Source organism: Sceloporus undulatus, chromosome 1 (genome assembly GCF_019175285.1).
Source record: "Sceloporus undulatus isolate JIND9_A2432 ecotype Alabama chromosome 1, SceUnd_v1.1, whole genome shotgun sequence".
NCBI lineage: Eukaryota > Metazoa > Chordata > Lepidosauria > Squamata > Phrynosomatidae > Sceloporus > Sceloporus undulatus.
This window is the reverse complement of record NC_056522.1, coordinates 159674837-159690427: the sequence shown is the minus strand read 5'-3', so window position 1 is coordinate 159690427 and position 15591 is coordinate 159674837. Positions and strand designations below refer to the sequence as shown.

General features: G+C 39.9%; 1 protein-coding gene across 1 annotated transcript; it reads right to left on the bottom strand.

Moving 5' to 3' along the window:
• Window positions 1-2226: 2226 nt before the first annotated feature.
• On the bottom strand, window positions 2227-15451 carry SPATA24 (spermatogenesis associated 24). The gene is made up of 6 exons (XM_042447155.1): window positions 15332-15451; window positions 12468-12533; window positions 10163-10293; window positions 8041-8111; window positions 7059-7161; window positions 2227-3793 (listed from the first exon to the last, which is right to left on the bottom strand). The coding sequence occupies exons 1-6, from the start codon at window positions 15407-15409 to the stop codon at window positions 3703-3705; spliced, it is 540 nt and encodes a 179-aa protein (XP_042303089.1). The 5' UTR covers window positions 15410-15451; the 3' UTR covers window positions 2227-3702.
• Between the last annotated feature and the right edge of the window lie 140 nt (window positions 15452-15591).

Genomic DNA, 15591 nt, shown 5'->3' with positions numbered 1-15591 from the left:
CTGGGAGGGCAAATTCACCATTACTGTGTTGATCCCACGCAAATACATACCAGATGCCAGGCATTCACTGGTAAATAAGCCAGCAGAGGCTACAACCAAGCAGCTGTGGTTCGTTTCAATCTGGAATTTGCCAGTGTGCTGCAGCATCTTTAGACTTTCTGATGTATCACCAGTATGTGGCCATAACTATGTACTTACATTGGTTCACAGAATGGGTCAAGAAATGATAAGTCAGGCTAAAACAAAATGTAATTCTCAGCGTGGCATAGTGTTTTGAGCATCAGATTACGACTCTGGAGACAAGGCTTCAAACCCTGGCTCAGCCATGTAAACCCATTGGGTGACCTTGGGCAAGTCACACTCTCGCAGTCTCAGAGGATGGCAATGGCAAACCGCTGCTGAAGAAACTTGCCAGGAAAACCCTATGATAGCTTTGCATTAGTCGTAAATGTCCGGAAGGCACACAACAACAAATCTAGGAGATATGGGATAAGGATCCCATCCCCTGAGAAACAGAAAATCAACAGATAATTATTTGTGATCAAGGTGTATGTATGTCAGGTGTTGGTATTAAAACAGAGCTGACCAGCTGTTTTAATGCCAACACCTGACATACATACATCTTTTATCAAATACAATTGATTTTCTGTTTCTCAGGGGACAGGGCTCTTACTGGTCATCCCTTATCTCCTAGATATGTTGTTGTTGTACGCCACCAATTGCTGCCCATACCTGAAAAATGGCTTTCTCCTAAGTAATGGTAGACTAATATTTCTGATCTTCCCACACACACATAGCCTGTAGAGGTAATATGCTCTTCTCCATATAAATAAAGCATACCAGTATTTCAGCCACACAATACTCTTTACAGCAAGGGAAGGTAGACTACCCACTTGCAGGATTTACTCTGTATTTTAATAGAAGCCCAGGTCTAGTAGCCCTGGATTTCTGACTACATCTGGCAAGGGTAATCCATGAAATTGCACTGCTGAAACCTGACAGCATTTTGTTTGTTCTTCAGGGGCCTTGTGGAGTTGGGCCAATACAAAACATAATTCAAAGTGGTTTATTTTAAGAGTGCCGCTAGTGGTCTAAAGGACAAGTACTGATCAGGGCTTGAAAGTAACATGCTACAAGGTAATGCACTACTATAACTTATTCCTTTTGAGAACAATGAGTGCAGTACCCTGTCATTTTCAAAGGAATCATGAGAATAAGAGTTTTCCTTGGTATTTGTTAATAAGACTGCAGCTTTACGACGATTGGGGGAAGAGAAGGAATAATGACTGGCCTGGCTTCTCCTGCTGCTGACTCATGGCACAGGAATAGTGAAAGCAATACTAAATGTGGTGCAGGCTATGAGAGACAGAGACATATCATGTTGGGCAGCAGGATAATCAAGATGAGAATAAATGAGGCTAAAATGCACCAGTATAGGCAGTAGACCAAGGGCAGGCATAGGACCCTGGCCCCCACTTTTGTGCCCCGAAGCTTCACACCATTTAAAAATATTTAAATGGCTTAAAAATAAATTTCCATTTAAAATTAAATTTCAGCATGATCTTGGGGTAATTTTTGCCCCAGAACTACACAGATAGCTCTCAATGGATAAAAACATCAAAAAAAAAATCCCCACTCACACTCCAGAACCCTATACTACCCCAAATATCTATACTTTCCTTTGTAGTCCATATCGAAATGGATATAAGAAGTCAGGGGACATCACTTCTGGTTGCCATTTTGAGAGGAAGTGCAGAGAATAACAGGGATTTAGGCATGCCATGAAGTGGTGCAACGTGCAAGAAGGGGCTTGGGGGAAAGTGGCCACTGACCCCATACAGTTGCCACTTCTGCAATAGACAATGCTTTTAGAAGTCATGGAAACCACTGACCACAGGTGTGACTTAGGGAGTATATTTTTGTTTTTCCTCCCTTTCCTTGTGTAGGAGTAATAGTCACGCTAGTGCATTAATCTTACTCAGGCACCAAGCCAAACACTGAGTAATACCATGAGTTACATTTGCAAAGTAACATCTCAGGCTTGGGTATTCATGGCTTGTAAGTCAAGAATCTCACTGAAGTAAGATTAGTAAACAGCAGCTGGATACGCTTGATTTACAAAAGAGGGTAACATACTGTAAACATTGGTCTCCATCACTCATATATGTTTCTGAAGTTATTTTAAAGGGCCTACAAGTATACTGTATTAAAGGACTAAGGACAGATGGATATAATTTAGTACTTTATCTCCTTTTCTGTTTCTTATTTCTTATTTCTTTTATCTGGTGTTCTAATTGTAGGCTGGAGACACAGGAGGAAGGAATAAACAATGAGATGAATCTGTGTTACAGAGAAAGAAATAATGCTACATTTTAGACTGTTTTGGGGAAAGTAAGAATATACTATTAATAATTTATTAAACACCAACACCTCATTTTCAATAGTGATGTGCACAGAATTACTTTTTAAAGTTAAAACTATTAAAACAACATAAATGCATTTGTCACTAATACCATCACAGAGAACAATATTCTAGGTACCTAGATTCCACATACCAAGCACAACAGCCAAGAATATGTAGAACGAGATGTTTCCAAGTATAAAACGCTATACTGAAGTGACTGAAAAATACTGTGTCATCATAAAAGCTCCAGCTTGAGGTAATAAACATAAGACTTCTAAAAACCATCACACACATACACATATATATTAAATAACTCTACAAAAGCTCAGTGAGAGGCTCTTTTCCCTCTATAAAAATAAGTGTTATAACTACTCTTGAGCATATGTGGAATTCTTCTACTTTCCTACTGAATAACCAGCACTTCGTTTCAGAATCTGCTTTGCATATTCCACCTGTGCCATGGCCTAGACAAGGAGTGGAAGGGGTATGATGTTTGCCATGGGTTGCTGGCTGAATTCTGCAGTTACCCATTCACCTATAATTTTTCATATACAGAATTGTCATTTATTTTAATTCACAGGCAGAAAATATATCAGTAGTTTAGGATCCCTGGGCTCTCCTGTTTCTCAAGCTTTGAAAAGACATTGACTATTACAGCTACTACTCTAGAATAAAGCTCAAAGGACTCACAGGCAATTATTTTTAAAATTACTTGTATATTTCTCTAGGTTTCCCCTTCATTTGACAGTTGAAATTTTTCTACATCACTTTGAAATTTGTCTTCTGGAGATGGATGAGGAATGAAAAACAACAACCTTGCAGGAAAGAACTTTCAAATTCCAGTTCTATATCCACTTATGGTTCAGTAAGCCGTTCTGAGTACAATAGGACTTCTGAGTACATATGAATGGAGTTGCACTGTTAATCTTATAGTCCAGGTCACATCAAGAATGACTTATAAAACACTTCCCAGGAACACTAATGGTCTAAAGAGCATTTGATTCTTGACCAGCTTCCACAGCCATGCTTTGAAGGTGAAAAAGCAGGTGCATTTTGTCTACATTGGGAGCATTCAATCTTGCAATCTTTGTCCAACTAAACTGCTACAGAAATGCATACCTTCACAATGGGGTCCAGTGAATGAGATATGGAAAAATGACATTTGGAGGTGAACTGAATTCCTCCATGATAATCTCCAATCACAGACAGAATTAAGTGGGAAAAACGAAAAAGTCAGTCCTTGACTTCCGTAGCTTTAGAGATGAGAAAACAACTGACTTTACACAATGCTTCTGTGGTTACTTGAAATCTTTCTTATTCTTTTTTCCAAGCGCTTCTGCTATGTAATTCTCCTGTTGTTTTTCTATCTTGAACTCAGATGCTTGTTTTCTGGGGGAAAAAAAACAACAAACATGAAAACAACAATAGCAGATGACAGGAACATGTGGAAATGGCAATCTATACAATATGTGGAAATGGGCATCTAAATAGAGTAATCCTTATTCCAACATTGACACTTCAAGAAAATAAACCAAAAGCTAATCCATGATGGGAAGTTTCCTGATCGTCAAAATCTACACATAATTGCTTAAGAATAATGGTTTAATACAGGCATAGACATCAGGGCCGTCAGCCACTTTTCAGTTTAGGCAAATGCTCAAGAGGCATGACCTAAAAAGAAAAGATGAACCTCAGCAGACTTTTAAGAAAAATGAAGAAAAAAAACAGCAACAGAAAATAAATAACAAGACTATCTTTAAAACAAAATGAAAACAAAGAATATTAATGAGTGGAGCAAATTCATATGTTAATAATTTCATTATTAACATATGAATTTGCGCCACTCATTAACAAATACAGTTATCCCACTCATGCTTGATTATTATGAAATTTATATATAAATGAATCTTAAATGTACTTAATGTACTTAACTGAACTTTCCTATGATATTAATATGATACTGGCTACAATACTATCAACTGAATATGAAACTGATTACCCCTCTGACTTCTGATATCCTGTAGTACTGTACTGACTATATGGGAATGACTATGATATTGACTATAGTCAACGGGATAATTGATATCACAGTCAATATTATTTCTTTCCCCTTTGATAATCATGCATTTAATTGTATGCCACAAAGTGTTGGCAGCAAACTCTGCTAAAAGAGTTGCCATAAAGGGTTGGGGCAGCACATGCAGCTTGCAGAAGACACTTTGACAACTTCCAATTTATTATCATTTCTAGACAAGAAAAGAGGCTTGTATAAAGGACAACCATCCCTGGCAATTAAATAAACAGAGATATCATGATAAGTCACAGCATACTGTCACTGGAATATGTATCTCTCCTTGTCCTCTCTTTCTTTAGCAAGGCTACAAGGAGGACAGAAGATTATACCTCTCTTTTTGAACAGCCACAGCTTTTTGTCCTATCCCTGAAAAACTGAGAGCACATTTTATTTACAACAGTTTGTTCATCACAAACACGTTCTTCAAACAACCAAAAAGGTGACTATAACATGGTGTATTGGCTATCTAGCCAATTTCAAATAGACTCCACCATTGGAAGCAGAAGATGAGAACTTATTCTTTCTACAAAAGAACCCGAGGAGCATACTGTGGCACAGCCCATGTACTGCTAATATTAAAAAATGAAAGTAAAGTTAAAGAACACTAAACCAACCATCATTCCAGCTGACCTGAGTTACATATTTTTTTTACCAATTTGTAAAGTTATTGCTCTGTGATTCAGTAGCTGCAAATGGGATGTGTGCAAAAAGGGGAGATAGCAGGATTTGCATGCAGGAAATTTTATCTAATTTATCTAAGGAGGGGAAGAGAGCATGCAAAAAATATCTTCCAACAGAAGGTTCACTCAAGAGCACATGGGGGAAATAAATCACCAGGAACAGATGGAATACCAACAGAGCTACTTCAAGCTCTGACACAGAATTATTATTGTGAAGTTGAAGGCTTTCATGGTTTTTTGTGGGAGTTTTGGGCTATGTGGCCATATTCTAGAAGAGTTTACTCCTGATGTTTCGCCTGCATCGATGGCTGTCATGCAGACGAAACGTCAGGATTAAACCTTTCTAGAACATGGCCACTTAGCCTGAAAAACTCACAAAAAATAAGAATTACAGTGTGTCCGTGTCATATGCAGGCGCCTTTTACATGTTTTCAGCTTGTGCTGAAAGCCATGCCAACGGGGTTGCAATGGCACATGTGCATCATGCACGAGCCCCATTATTTTCAATGGGGCTCAAGCATACGTGCTATTTGCCTTAAATGGAGGGATCTGGAACGGATCCCCTACATAAGGCAAAAGTGCACTGTATTATTCTTATTCTTATTATAACTATCATCATTAATATCATTGTTATTACTATCCAGATATACAAATTTAAAACAATCCAAAAGTATTAATAAAAGAATAAACATAAGACTGAAGAAACAATTGAACAATTCACTACTGTTCTCCACTCTGCTCTAATTCTAGAATTTACTCTAGTTCTAACTAAAATCTGTCAGTGCAGATAGAAAACAAAAAAATAATTGACAGGTCAGAAATGCTCAATATACATTCCAATCTCCAAGAAAGGGGACCCCAGCCATTGCAACAACCACATGACCATTGTATTAATTTCTTAAGCAAGGAAAGTGATACTCAAAATTCTAAAAAAAATACATTTGATGTAGGACGCCAGTAAGGGAAGCAGTTGAACCATTAGATAACAAAGACATTAAAGGCGTTCTAAAGAAGGAAAACAAGACTGTAGAAAAACTAAATGAATGATTTTAATCTCTCTTTAGTACTGAGGATACAGGGGAAATATTCATGCCTGAACTAATGTGTCCAGCACAGGAGAGTGAGTCAAATAGTATGAATAAACAGATGGCAGAAAGAGATGAAATTCCAAGACTTCATGGATAAATTACAAACAAACCAATTACCAGATCCAGTTGGTATCTTCCTCAGAGGTCTTAAGGCAAAATTGCTGATCTTCTAACTAAAATATATAACATCCTTAAGATCAGACTCTAGACAATTAGAGATCCAAAACTAGTTTTAAAAAGGGAATTCAGAAGAGAACAAAGAAACTACCTATAAGCCAGTCAACGTAATGCCTTTTCTGGATGAGTGTCTCATCAAATATTGGAGTGATAGCCTGTGATATGAAGAAGAGTCTAATAGAAGACATGGAGAAGCCAAGCTTTAAAGAAATAAGAGGGACTAGAAACTAGAAGTATGCCATACTCTTGATGCCACAGTCCAAAATGTGTGTGTTTTCACTACTAAAGGCATTCTAAATATAAAATCATCTGTCTGACTACTTCTGAAGTCAAGAACAAACGTCAGTGGAAGGAAAGGGTTTGTTGTTGTGAGCCTTCAAGTTGTTTTTGATTTATGGTGACCCTAAGGCGAACCTATAATGGGTTTTTCTTTGCAACACTCATTGGAGAGAGTTGTCATTGCTTTCCTCTGAGATGTTTTCCTCTGAGGCTGAGCGTTATTTGCCCAAAGCCACCTGGTGAGTTTCCATCACCAAAAAAGATTTGAACTCTAGTCTCCCAGATTCCTATTCCAATGCTTAACCCATTTCACCCTGTGGGCTGAATGAAGGAAACCATATCAGGATGAAACTTACTTTAAGGTTTGCTTCTGCTTATCGATGAAGTGCTGCAGCTCTTTGATCTCATTTTCTTTGTAGTTTAAAATGTCTTCCTGTTTCTGAATATGGGTCTCAATTTCTGGAAAGAAAATTTAGAAAAGCTAAATTAATTTCTATCTCCAAAATCTCAAAACCTTGGGCCACACAAAGTATGTATGTATACAGAAATCTTAGCAAAATATCTAACTAGGGCTTTTTAGTTTAGAAAATGACTAAGTGATGACAACTATGATAGAAGTTATGCATGCTACAGAGAAAAAGCTCTTCTACACATTATCACGAGTCAATCCGAGGTATGACACTGAGCATATGTCAACAGGGAACTGCAACCAGTCATGGTGGGACAATATATGTTTACAAATGACTGTTTGCTGCATTTGTACAAGACACTCACACAGGCTGAGTCGCCCTTATCCAAAATGATTGGTACCAGAGATGTTCTGGATTTACATAATGAGATATCTTGGAGTTGGGGACAAGTCTAAACACAAAATTGATTATGTTTCACATACACCTTATACACATAACCTGCAGGCAATTTTATACAATATTTTAAAGATTTTTGTGTATGAAGCTTTTGTACACTGGACCATCAGAAAGCAAAGGTATCACTATCGCAGTCACCTATGAAATTTTTTTGGTTTTTGGAGTATTTCGAAATTTGGAATTCTGGATAACGGAGACCCAACACGTATTTATCAGTTTACTAAAAGTGTTTTTTAATTGCCCATTACCCTTGCAGATACCAATACGGTACAATATACTATAAAAATAAAATAGTATCATAAAACCAAAAAGGAAGAGCCAATACACAAACAGATCAGGACAAACATAAAGGTTCCAAGCTGGCACCAAATGGACTGCAAAGTGGGCAATTAAACACTTAAAAGGTGACAGTTAAAAATGTAATTTATCATATGACCTTCATTTCTAAAACAATCAAATCTAGTGAACTTACCAGAGCATTTGCTTATCAGCTTGTCCTTTTGGACTGATTGCTTTAGCACTTTGTTGTTTACACGAGAAAGTCTACAACAGAAATAACAGTGACATTGTAAAAAGGCAACTCTTTACCATTTTAATTGGAATACTGAACTTTAGATTGTGAGGAAAGGACCGGGTGGACTCAGGTTCAAGTCCTCAGGTGATCATGTTCGCTGCGTGACTTTGGGCCAGTCACTGTCTTTCAGATATCCCATCTAATGGAGTTGTTGTGAGGATAAAAACATGGTGAAAGACAAGATGTACTCTCCCATAGGAGCCTAGTTGGGGTTTGACTGATTTGGAGGAAGCCCTTCCCTCGATCCTGCCATCTTCACAGGAGCATTTGGCTAGTATACAAGTGGCTGCTCTCTAACACTGGAAATCCCTCCCAAAGGGGGCTAGGCTGGTCTCCTCTCTGCAGATCTTCCACTGGCAGGCAAATACCTCTTTTTCAAGTAGGCTTTTAATACTGGACTAGCTGTGGAGGAAGGGACTTTTTCAGAGTGCTGCACTTTTCTTTCTTTCTTTCTTTCTTTTAAAGATGAGCTTTAAATCAATTTAATTTAGTTCACTTCTGTGGCTGAGCCTTTAATTCAACTATTTTAATATTATGATTTGTTTAATATTAATATTATTATATTATTATGTTTTAATATTATAACATACAGTGTTTTCAGTTGAACCTGTTTTTTTAATGTTGTGGGGTGCCTTGAGACCCAGTTTAATAATGGTAGGATATAAAAGTAAACAATTAAGTAAGAACCAAATAAATTACGCGGGAGCCACATAATCTCTTATAAATGTAAAAAATAATAATTTACCAATACTATTAAATACAACCAGCATAAGAATTTCAGGCCGCTCTTTGACACCTGTCAAATAAAATGAGTAAGAGGTACCAGCCCCATTTCGAGCACGAGTGGGAATTATGAGGCTCTCCAGTTGTTGAACTGCAACTCCTGGCAACAATGACAACCATACCAAATGGTGGTGAATTGCTAGGAACTGCAGTCTCACAATATCCACAGAGCCACACATTTCTCCTCCTAGCTTTACAGGCTTTACCTCTACAAGTGCAGGGCCTTCTGATCTAGCAAGGTTAGGAACAGCTAGATTAAAATACATAGCCTTCACTGACCCAGTTTAAACTTCAATTATATTACTGTACTGATTTTAGAATCACCACATATAGCACCTCACAAGCTCCAAGCCTCATGGCATACAGTATCCATCTGAAGCACTAAGCCTTATCATATATAATAGCCAAAATTGCCATCCATGCACAAGAGGGAAGTATGAGTAGGTTTGGGAGAATCTCAAGTTTTGACAAAGTTTAAACAATATTTAAGACAAACTCCTACAGGAGGTGAATGAAAACTGGCAGGGGAAATATAAAAAATTGGTATCTGTGTGATGTGTATGAGAGAGAGGTAGAGGGAGCAAGAAATTAAATGGAGGTTCCTTGATGAGGGTGTAGCTCACTGGCAGCAACCCTGAACAGGAACATGTCATATTGCAACATTCTGTTGCAGTTCTTAGCTTTACTACTACTTTCAAATACAGTGCGCCCACACCATACAGGGGCACGCAATACGCAGCTTTCAGCTTATGCTGAAGTTGTGCCATGGTAAAAACAATGGTGCGCACGTGCCACATGCACGTGCCCCATTGTCTTCAATGGAGCTCGAGCATACACATTTTTTCCTTTATGCAGGGGGGTCCAGAATGGATCCCCCGTGTAAGGGAATGGCCCACTGTATTACTAATGGCCTTACTGGCCCTTATCCTGTTGCAGAGTTATGCAGTTAGGAGTGTTATGTATTCACCATCCCTACGTAGCCCTTAGGGACCATGATAGTCCCCCAATTACCTTACTAGGAAGCAACCACTAAGGTCAACGGGGCTATGTTCCCACTGACTGAGACGCGGCTGGCTGATAGTCCCTCCTCCTTGCACAATGGCCTCTGGTAACTGGCCAGCCAACAGACTACCTGGGGGGCTAGGAGTGATGTAATGTCCACTTTCACCCCCTATTTATAGAGCCAAAGTATAACCCAATATTTTCACAGCAACTTCTCCATCATTTACAAGCGTACGCGCTGTCAAATGCTTGTTTCTCCATCTCAAGATGCTTTGATAAGACATCGATCTCCCCAAGGGCAAACTCCAACTGTTCTGATACCACAGCTAGACTAGTCTTTGTCTTTGAGTGGTCTTCCTCTTCCTTCTGAAAATTAAAGTACAGTTGAAAAATTTTAAGTTATTCGATTGCTTAACATATTTCATTTGGCAACATGATAACACAGCATCTGATTGCATCAGCAGACACATAAAATATTCCAAAATTTTGCTATTCTGTTAAGGAGATTATCACATGCAGCTTCTAAAGTGCAATTCCCCTGGGAAGGAAGTGGGTTTGGCAATGGTGACTGCATAACGCCACCTCTGGCCCCATAGCTGCCCCATCCCCCACCTGTCCCTTTTCATTCAAGGGGAAACCCGTGAATGAAATGGTAATCATGCAATGCTCTGGGTGTGGAAAGCCATTCCTAGGGCACTTGCATGATTGCTAGTCACGTGGTGTCACTGTCCCCTCCATTCCCTCTTCCACCTTGCTATTTGTTTATTCTTTTCTCAGCTTTTTGTGCAATTCTGGAGCTCTGCAGCCTCTGAAGTTTAATTTTTAAAAGGTTAAATCGGGACTGCAGAGCTCCAGAATTGTGCAAAAAAGTTGAAAAAAACGAACACTTAAAGGCATGCTGGGTAAGGCAGAAGGGTGGGAGAGTGGGATTAGAGGAGAGGACAGGATGAGAGCACGATGGGGGCAGCAGTCACGGTTGCACGAATGAAAAAAGATGTGATGATGGCTGCACTAAAATCAGTGTGTTCCCGTTTTATTTTTCTGGCATGACATCATATAGATGTCACTCCCATATTTTTGAGATCAGCAACAACTATAGGACAATAGCACTAATCTCACATGCAAGCAAAATAATGTTCAAAATTCTGTAGCATAGACTCCAATCATACATGGAGAGAGAAATCTCAGAGGTGCAAGCAGGATTCAGAAAAGGAAAAGGCACTATGGACCACATTGCAAACATGTGATGGCTAATAGATCTCACCAAAGAATTCCAAAAAAGAATCAGCATATGTCTTATAGACTACAGCAAAGCTTTTGATTGTATAGGTCATGAAAAGCTATGGAATGCATTCAAAGACATGGACATGTCACTACATCTGATAGTCCTGATGAGGAATCTGCACCAAGGACAAGAGGCCACCGTCAGAACAGAATTCGGGGAAACAGAGTGGTTCCCAATAGGCAAAGGGGTCAGGCAAGACTGCATCCTATCACCTTACTTGTTTAATTTATATGCTGAAAACGTCATAAGAAAAGCAGAATTAGAATCAGAAAAAGGAGGAGTGAAGATAGGAGGAAGCAACATTAACAACCTAAGATACGCAGATGACACCGTAATATTAGCAGAAGACAGGAATTGGAACAGTTAATAAGGAAGGTCAAAGATGAAAGTGCAAAGGCAGGTCTGATGCTGAACATAAAGAAAGCAAAAATAATGCCCACAGAAGAAATACACAATTTCAATCTAGACAACGAGGAAATTGAAATAGTTAAAGAATTCCCATATCTAGGATAAAACATTGACCAGAATGGAGACTGCAGTCAAGAAATAAAAAGACTAGGAATGGGAAGGGCAGCTGTGAAAGAACTGGGACAGCTACTGAAGAGCAAAGACATACAAATGAGCACTAAAGTCAGAATTGTTCAGGCCACTCTATTCCCAATTACCATGTACATCTGTGAGAGCTGGATAATGAAGGAAGCAGAAAGAAAATAAACTCATTTGAAATGTGGTGCTGGAGAAGAGCACTTAGGATACCATGAACAAACAAGAAGACAGACAAATAGGTTCTTCAACAGATCAGACCAGGGCTCTCCTTGGAAGCAAAGATGATCAAGTTGAGACTATCATACTTTGGCCACGTAATGAGAAGGCACAGATCGCTAGAAAAAACAATAAAAAACAATAATGCTAGGAAAGGTGGAGGGTAGAAGAAAGAGAGGAAGACCACAAACCAGATGGGCAAGGGCTTGCAGGATCTGGGCAGGGCAGTGGAGGATAGGGATTAATGCAGATGTCTCATTCATGGAGACCGACTTGAGGGCAGCTAACAACAAAAAAACCCCAGCTTACTAACAACCCAGTTTTCAATATGGAGGAAATAATAACCATATATTTAATAGTTACCTAAGCATCTGCACATATCTGTTCTGGGCAATGTGCAAAACATTTAGGAATGTACACATTATACTTCTGTGTTATTCTTTCAGAAATAAGAATTTAAAATCAGAAAATTAAAAAATGGAAAGATGCATACCTCTAATTTTTTCACAATATCCTCATATTCTGCCTTGCTGACTGAGTTCTTCTCCTGTACTGCTATCTACAAATAAATAAATAAAAATTACAAACCAGACATGGAAACCCACTGGGTGACCTTGGTCACGTCATACTCTCTCAGCCTCAGAGAAAAAACAAGGAAAATGCTTCAGAACAAATCTTGCCAAGAAATCCCTGTGCTAGGTTTTTGTTGGTGGTGTGGGTGGAAACACTATCTTGAAAGCATACAACAAAATAACCATGCATAGCTGTCATACCTCAGTTCTGATACTAATTTTTTTAAAGCTCTAAAAATCTTGATTTGGCTACCACTTTAAATAAAATCAAATATTAAACTGGAAGAGAAATGGTTTAACTTCAAAACTAGAATCCTGCAAATGGAATAACTACGAACATAAGAGATTTGCTGGATCAAAGCAAAGGTCCATCTAAATAAGTCTTCAGTTTCCAACACTCTATGGCAGCTAATCCTCCCAGGCACATGTGCACACACATACTGAAACTGTGCCCTCCACTCACATGTCAGTGAGGTTTAGACTGTGGAAAAGCACATAACTGAAATAAGGAAGACTATGCATGGGATGACAACCCTATGAGCCTTCTTCATTTAAATCTTCAGTCTGTGAAACAGTTGTTTGGTATGTAGCTGGCAGTGTGATTATGCTGCAGTGTGCTGTAATGTCTCTCCTTTCATGCCATCTTCTGCAACATCTTTGCAGCACAATAGGCATAGAGGTTTGTGTGGGAGCAGTGTGGGCAATCCAAGAGGGCCATATATATAGGGTTTACAAGGGCTCTACACATGCACTTTGTAGCAATTCTAGAATTTGTCTAGTTAAGTCAGATTAGTAGAGAAACTGCTTCCTAACAGTGCCCAGCTTTCAAGACCATCAGCAAACTATGACGCAAACAGTCTTCTTACATTGCTTACCTCCCTAGAAATTAGTATTTAACAGTGAATACAAAGATTTAGTTAATGTGGCCTGTTATAAATATTGCAGTTGTTTCCCCCCAACACTGAAGAAAATATGCAGGGACAGCTGTGTTGGTCATTCAGCAAATTCAAACAAAAATCCACCAAACAGGGATACCTTTATTGGTCAACCAAATTCGGCCAATAAAGGTATCACTGTTTGGTGGATTTTCCCAAACACTGCTTTACTTTACAAATCTTGGGATTCCCATGACTACATAGGTGCTGGTATGTAATAGGTTTCTGTGCAAGTGAATCACGGTCTAGTTGAGGATTAGAGAGGCTCAGGGGCACCTCAGCTGGAAATAGTGGGCCTCCACATTTGCTGCTTTGCAGATATGATTATTTGCAGTTTTAACTAATATGTTCTCTCTAGGAATCTCTAGGTCTTCCAGTACAACTCGGCCAGAAGTTTACCACAAAGTTGTGCTGGAGAATCTAGAAGTTCCTAGAGATAATACTTCTCTAGGCATTTGTAGGTATTTTCCAGCATGATTCTACAGTCAACCTCTGGCGCATGTTGACCACAGAGTTCCACTGGAGGACCTGGAGATACCTAGAGAGCTGTTCTCTTAGGTAAAAAGAATAGGTTTTTTATTTGCCGTTTTCCCACATTCATGGGAGTCCTTCAGCCCTAACCTCAGTGAATATGGAGGGACTACTGTATATCCCTCCCCTGTTTAGACCACAAGCCACTGCAGCTTAATACGGTTGTATACTATTTATCCTCTAACAGTCCCAATTTGACAGATTTGGAGGGGGCAAAGTTTTTCTCTTTCTTAACACATCCCATAAATTCCAGGGTTTCTCTTCTTAAACCAGTACTTTTGGGTATTTTCTCATTAATAATGTTTGCCTCTCCTTGCTTGACTACGCTCTGATGCGGCTCAGTTGCACGTCTGAGTTTTCATCTGTGAAATTTTAAGGATATGATACTGTTTGTTGGCAGGGTCCGAAATACATGAAGCTATAGCAGCAAAGGGATGGGTTTTAGCAGAAGGGATTGAGAGTTTCTAGAAAGGCTGGAATCAAACAGCCCTTACTGCCAGGAAGTTCCTCCTAATGTTGAGGTGGAATCTCTTTTCCTTGAGCTTGCATCCATTGTTCCGGGTCCTGTTCTCTGGAGCAGCAGAAAACAAGCTTGCTCCCTCCTCAATATGACATCAAGTATTTAAACAGGGCTATCATATCACCTCTTAACCTTCTCTTCTCCAGGCTAAACATCCCCAGGTCCCCGAGTTGTTCCTCATAGGGCAAGGTTTCCAGACCCTTCACCATTTTTGTCGCCCTCCTTTGGACATGCTCGTTTCTCAATGTCCTTTCTGAATTGTGGTGCCCAGAACTGGACACAATATTCCAGGTGGGGCCTGACCAAGCCAGAATAGAGTGGAAAAGTGCATAATTTCTACAGTGTAGATCAGTGGTGCCCAAACCTTGTATTTGAACTGTGCCCTTTAAGAGAATTTGGACTTCAGCTCCCAGAATCCCAAGCCATTGACCAACATGGCTGAGGTTTCTGGGAGCTGGAGTCCACAATCTCTTTTAAAGGGACCATAGTTTGGGGAAACCACTACTGTATTTGCACCTCTAGCCTTCAGGGAACATGTCTGTAAACATTTTGGGGTGGGATTTTATCAGCAACCGTTCCCAGTGATTCCCCAAACTCTGGTCCTCCAGGTTGTTTTGGACTTCAACTGCCAGAAGCCCCAGCCACTTTGGCCAATGGCCAGGAATTCTGGGAGCTGTAGTCCAACAAAAAGCAGGAAGTTGGGGAACCACTGGAATATAACCCCCACCATCCCCAAGTGATTCAGGACGACGGGGGCTGCAGTCCAAAAAGTGGGGAGAACCGACGAGAGCAGCCCCACCTGCCGCCTCAGCCCCTCTAGCAGCGCCTCCTGAGTCTCCACCAGACCCCGCAGCTGCTGGAAGGCGACCGACGCCATTTTCAGTCCAAACCGGCTCGCTTCCTCATCCGACCAATCACAAGCCAGCTCCCGGGAACTCCGCGAGCCAAGTCTCGCGAGATTCTTCCCCTCAGGAGGCGCTCTTGGCATAGAGTAGAACGCAGCCCGTGTCTGCGCATGCGTCCTAGTCCCCTTTGCAATTGCTAGGCTCTTGTTCATTA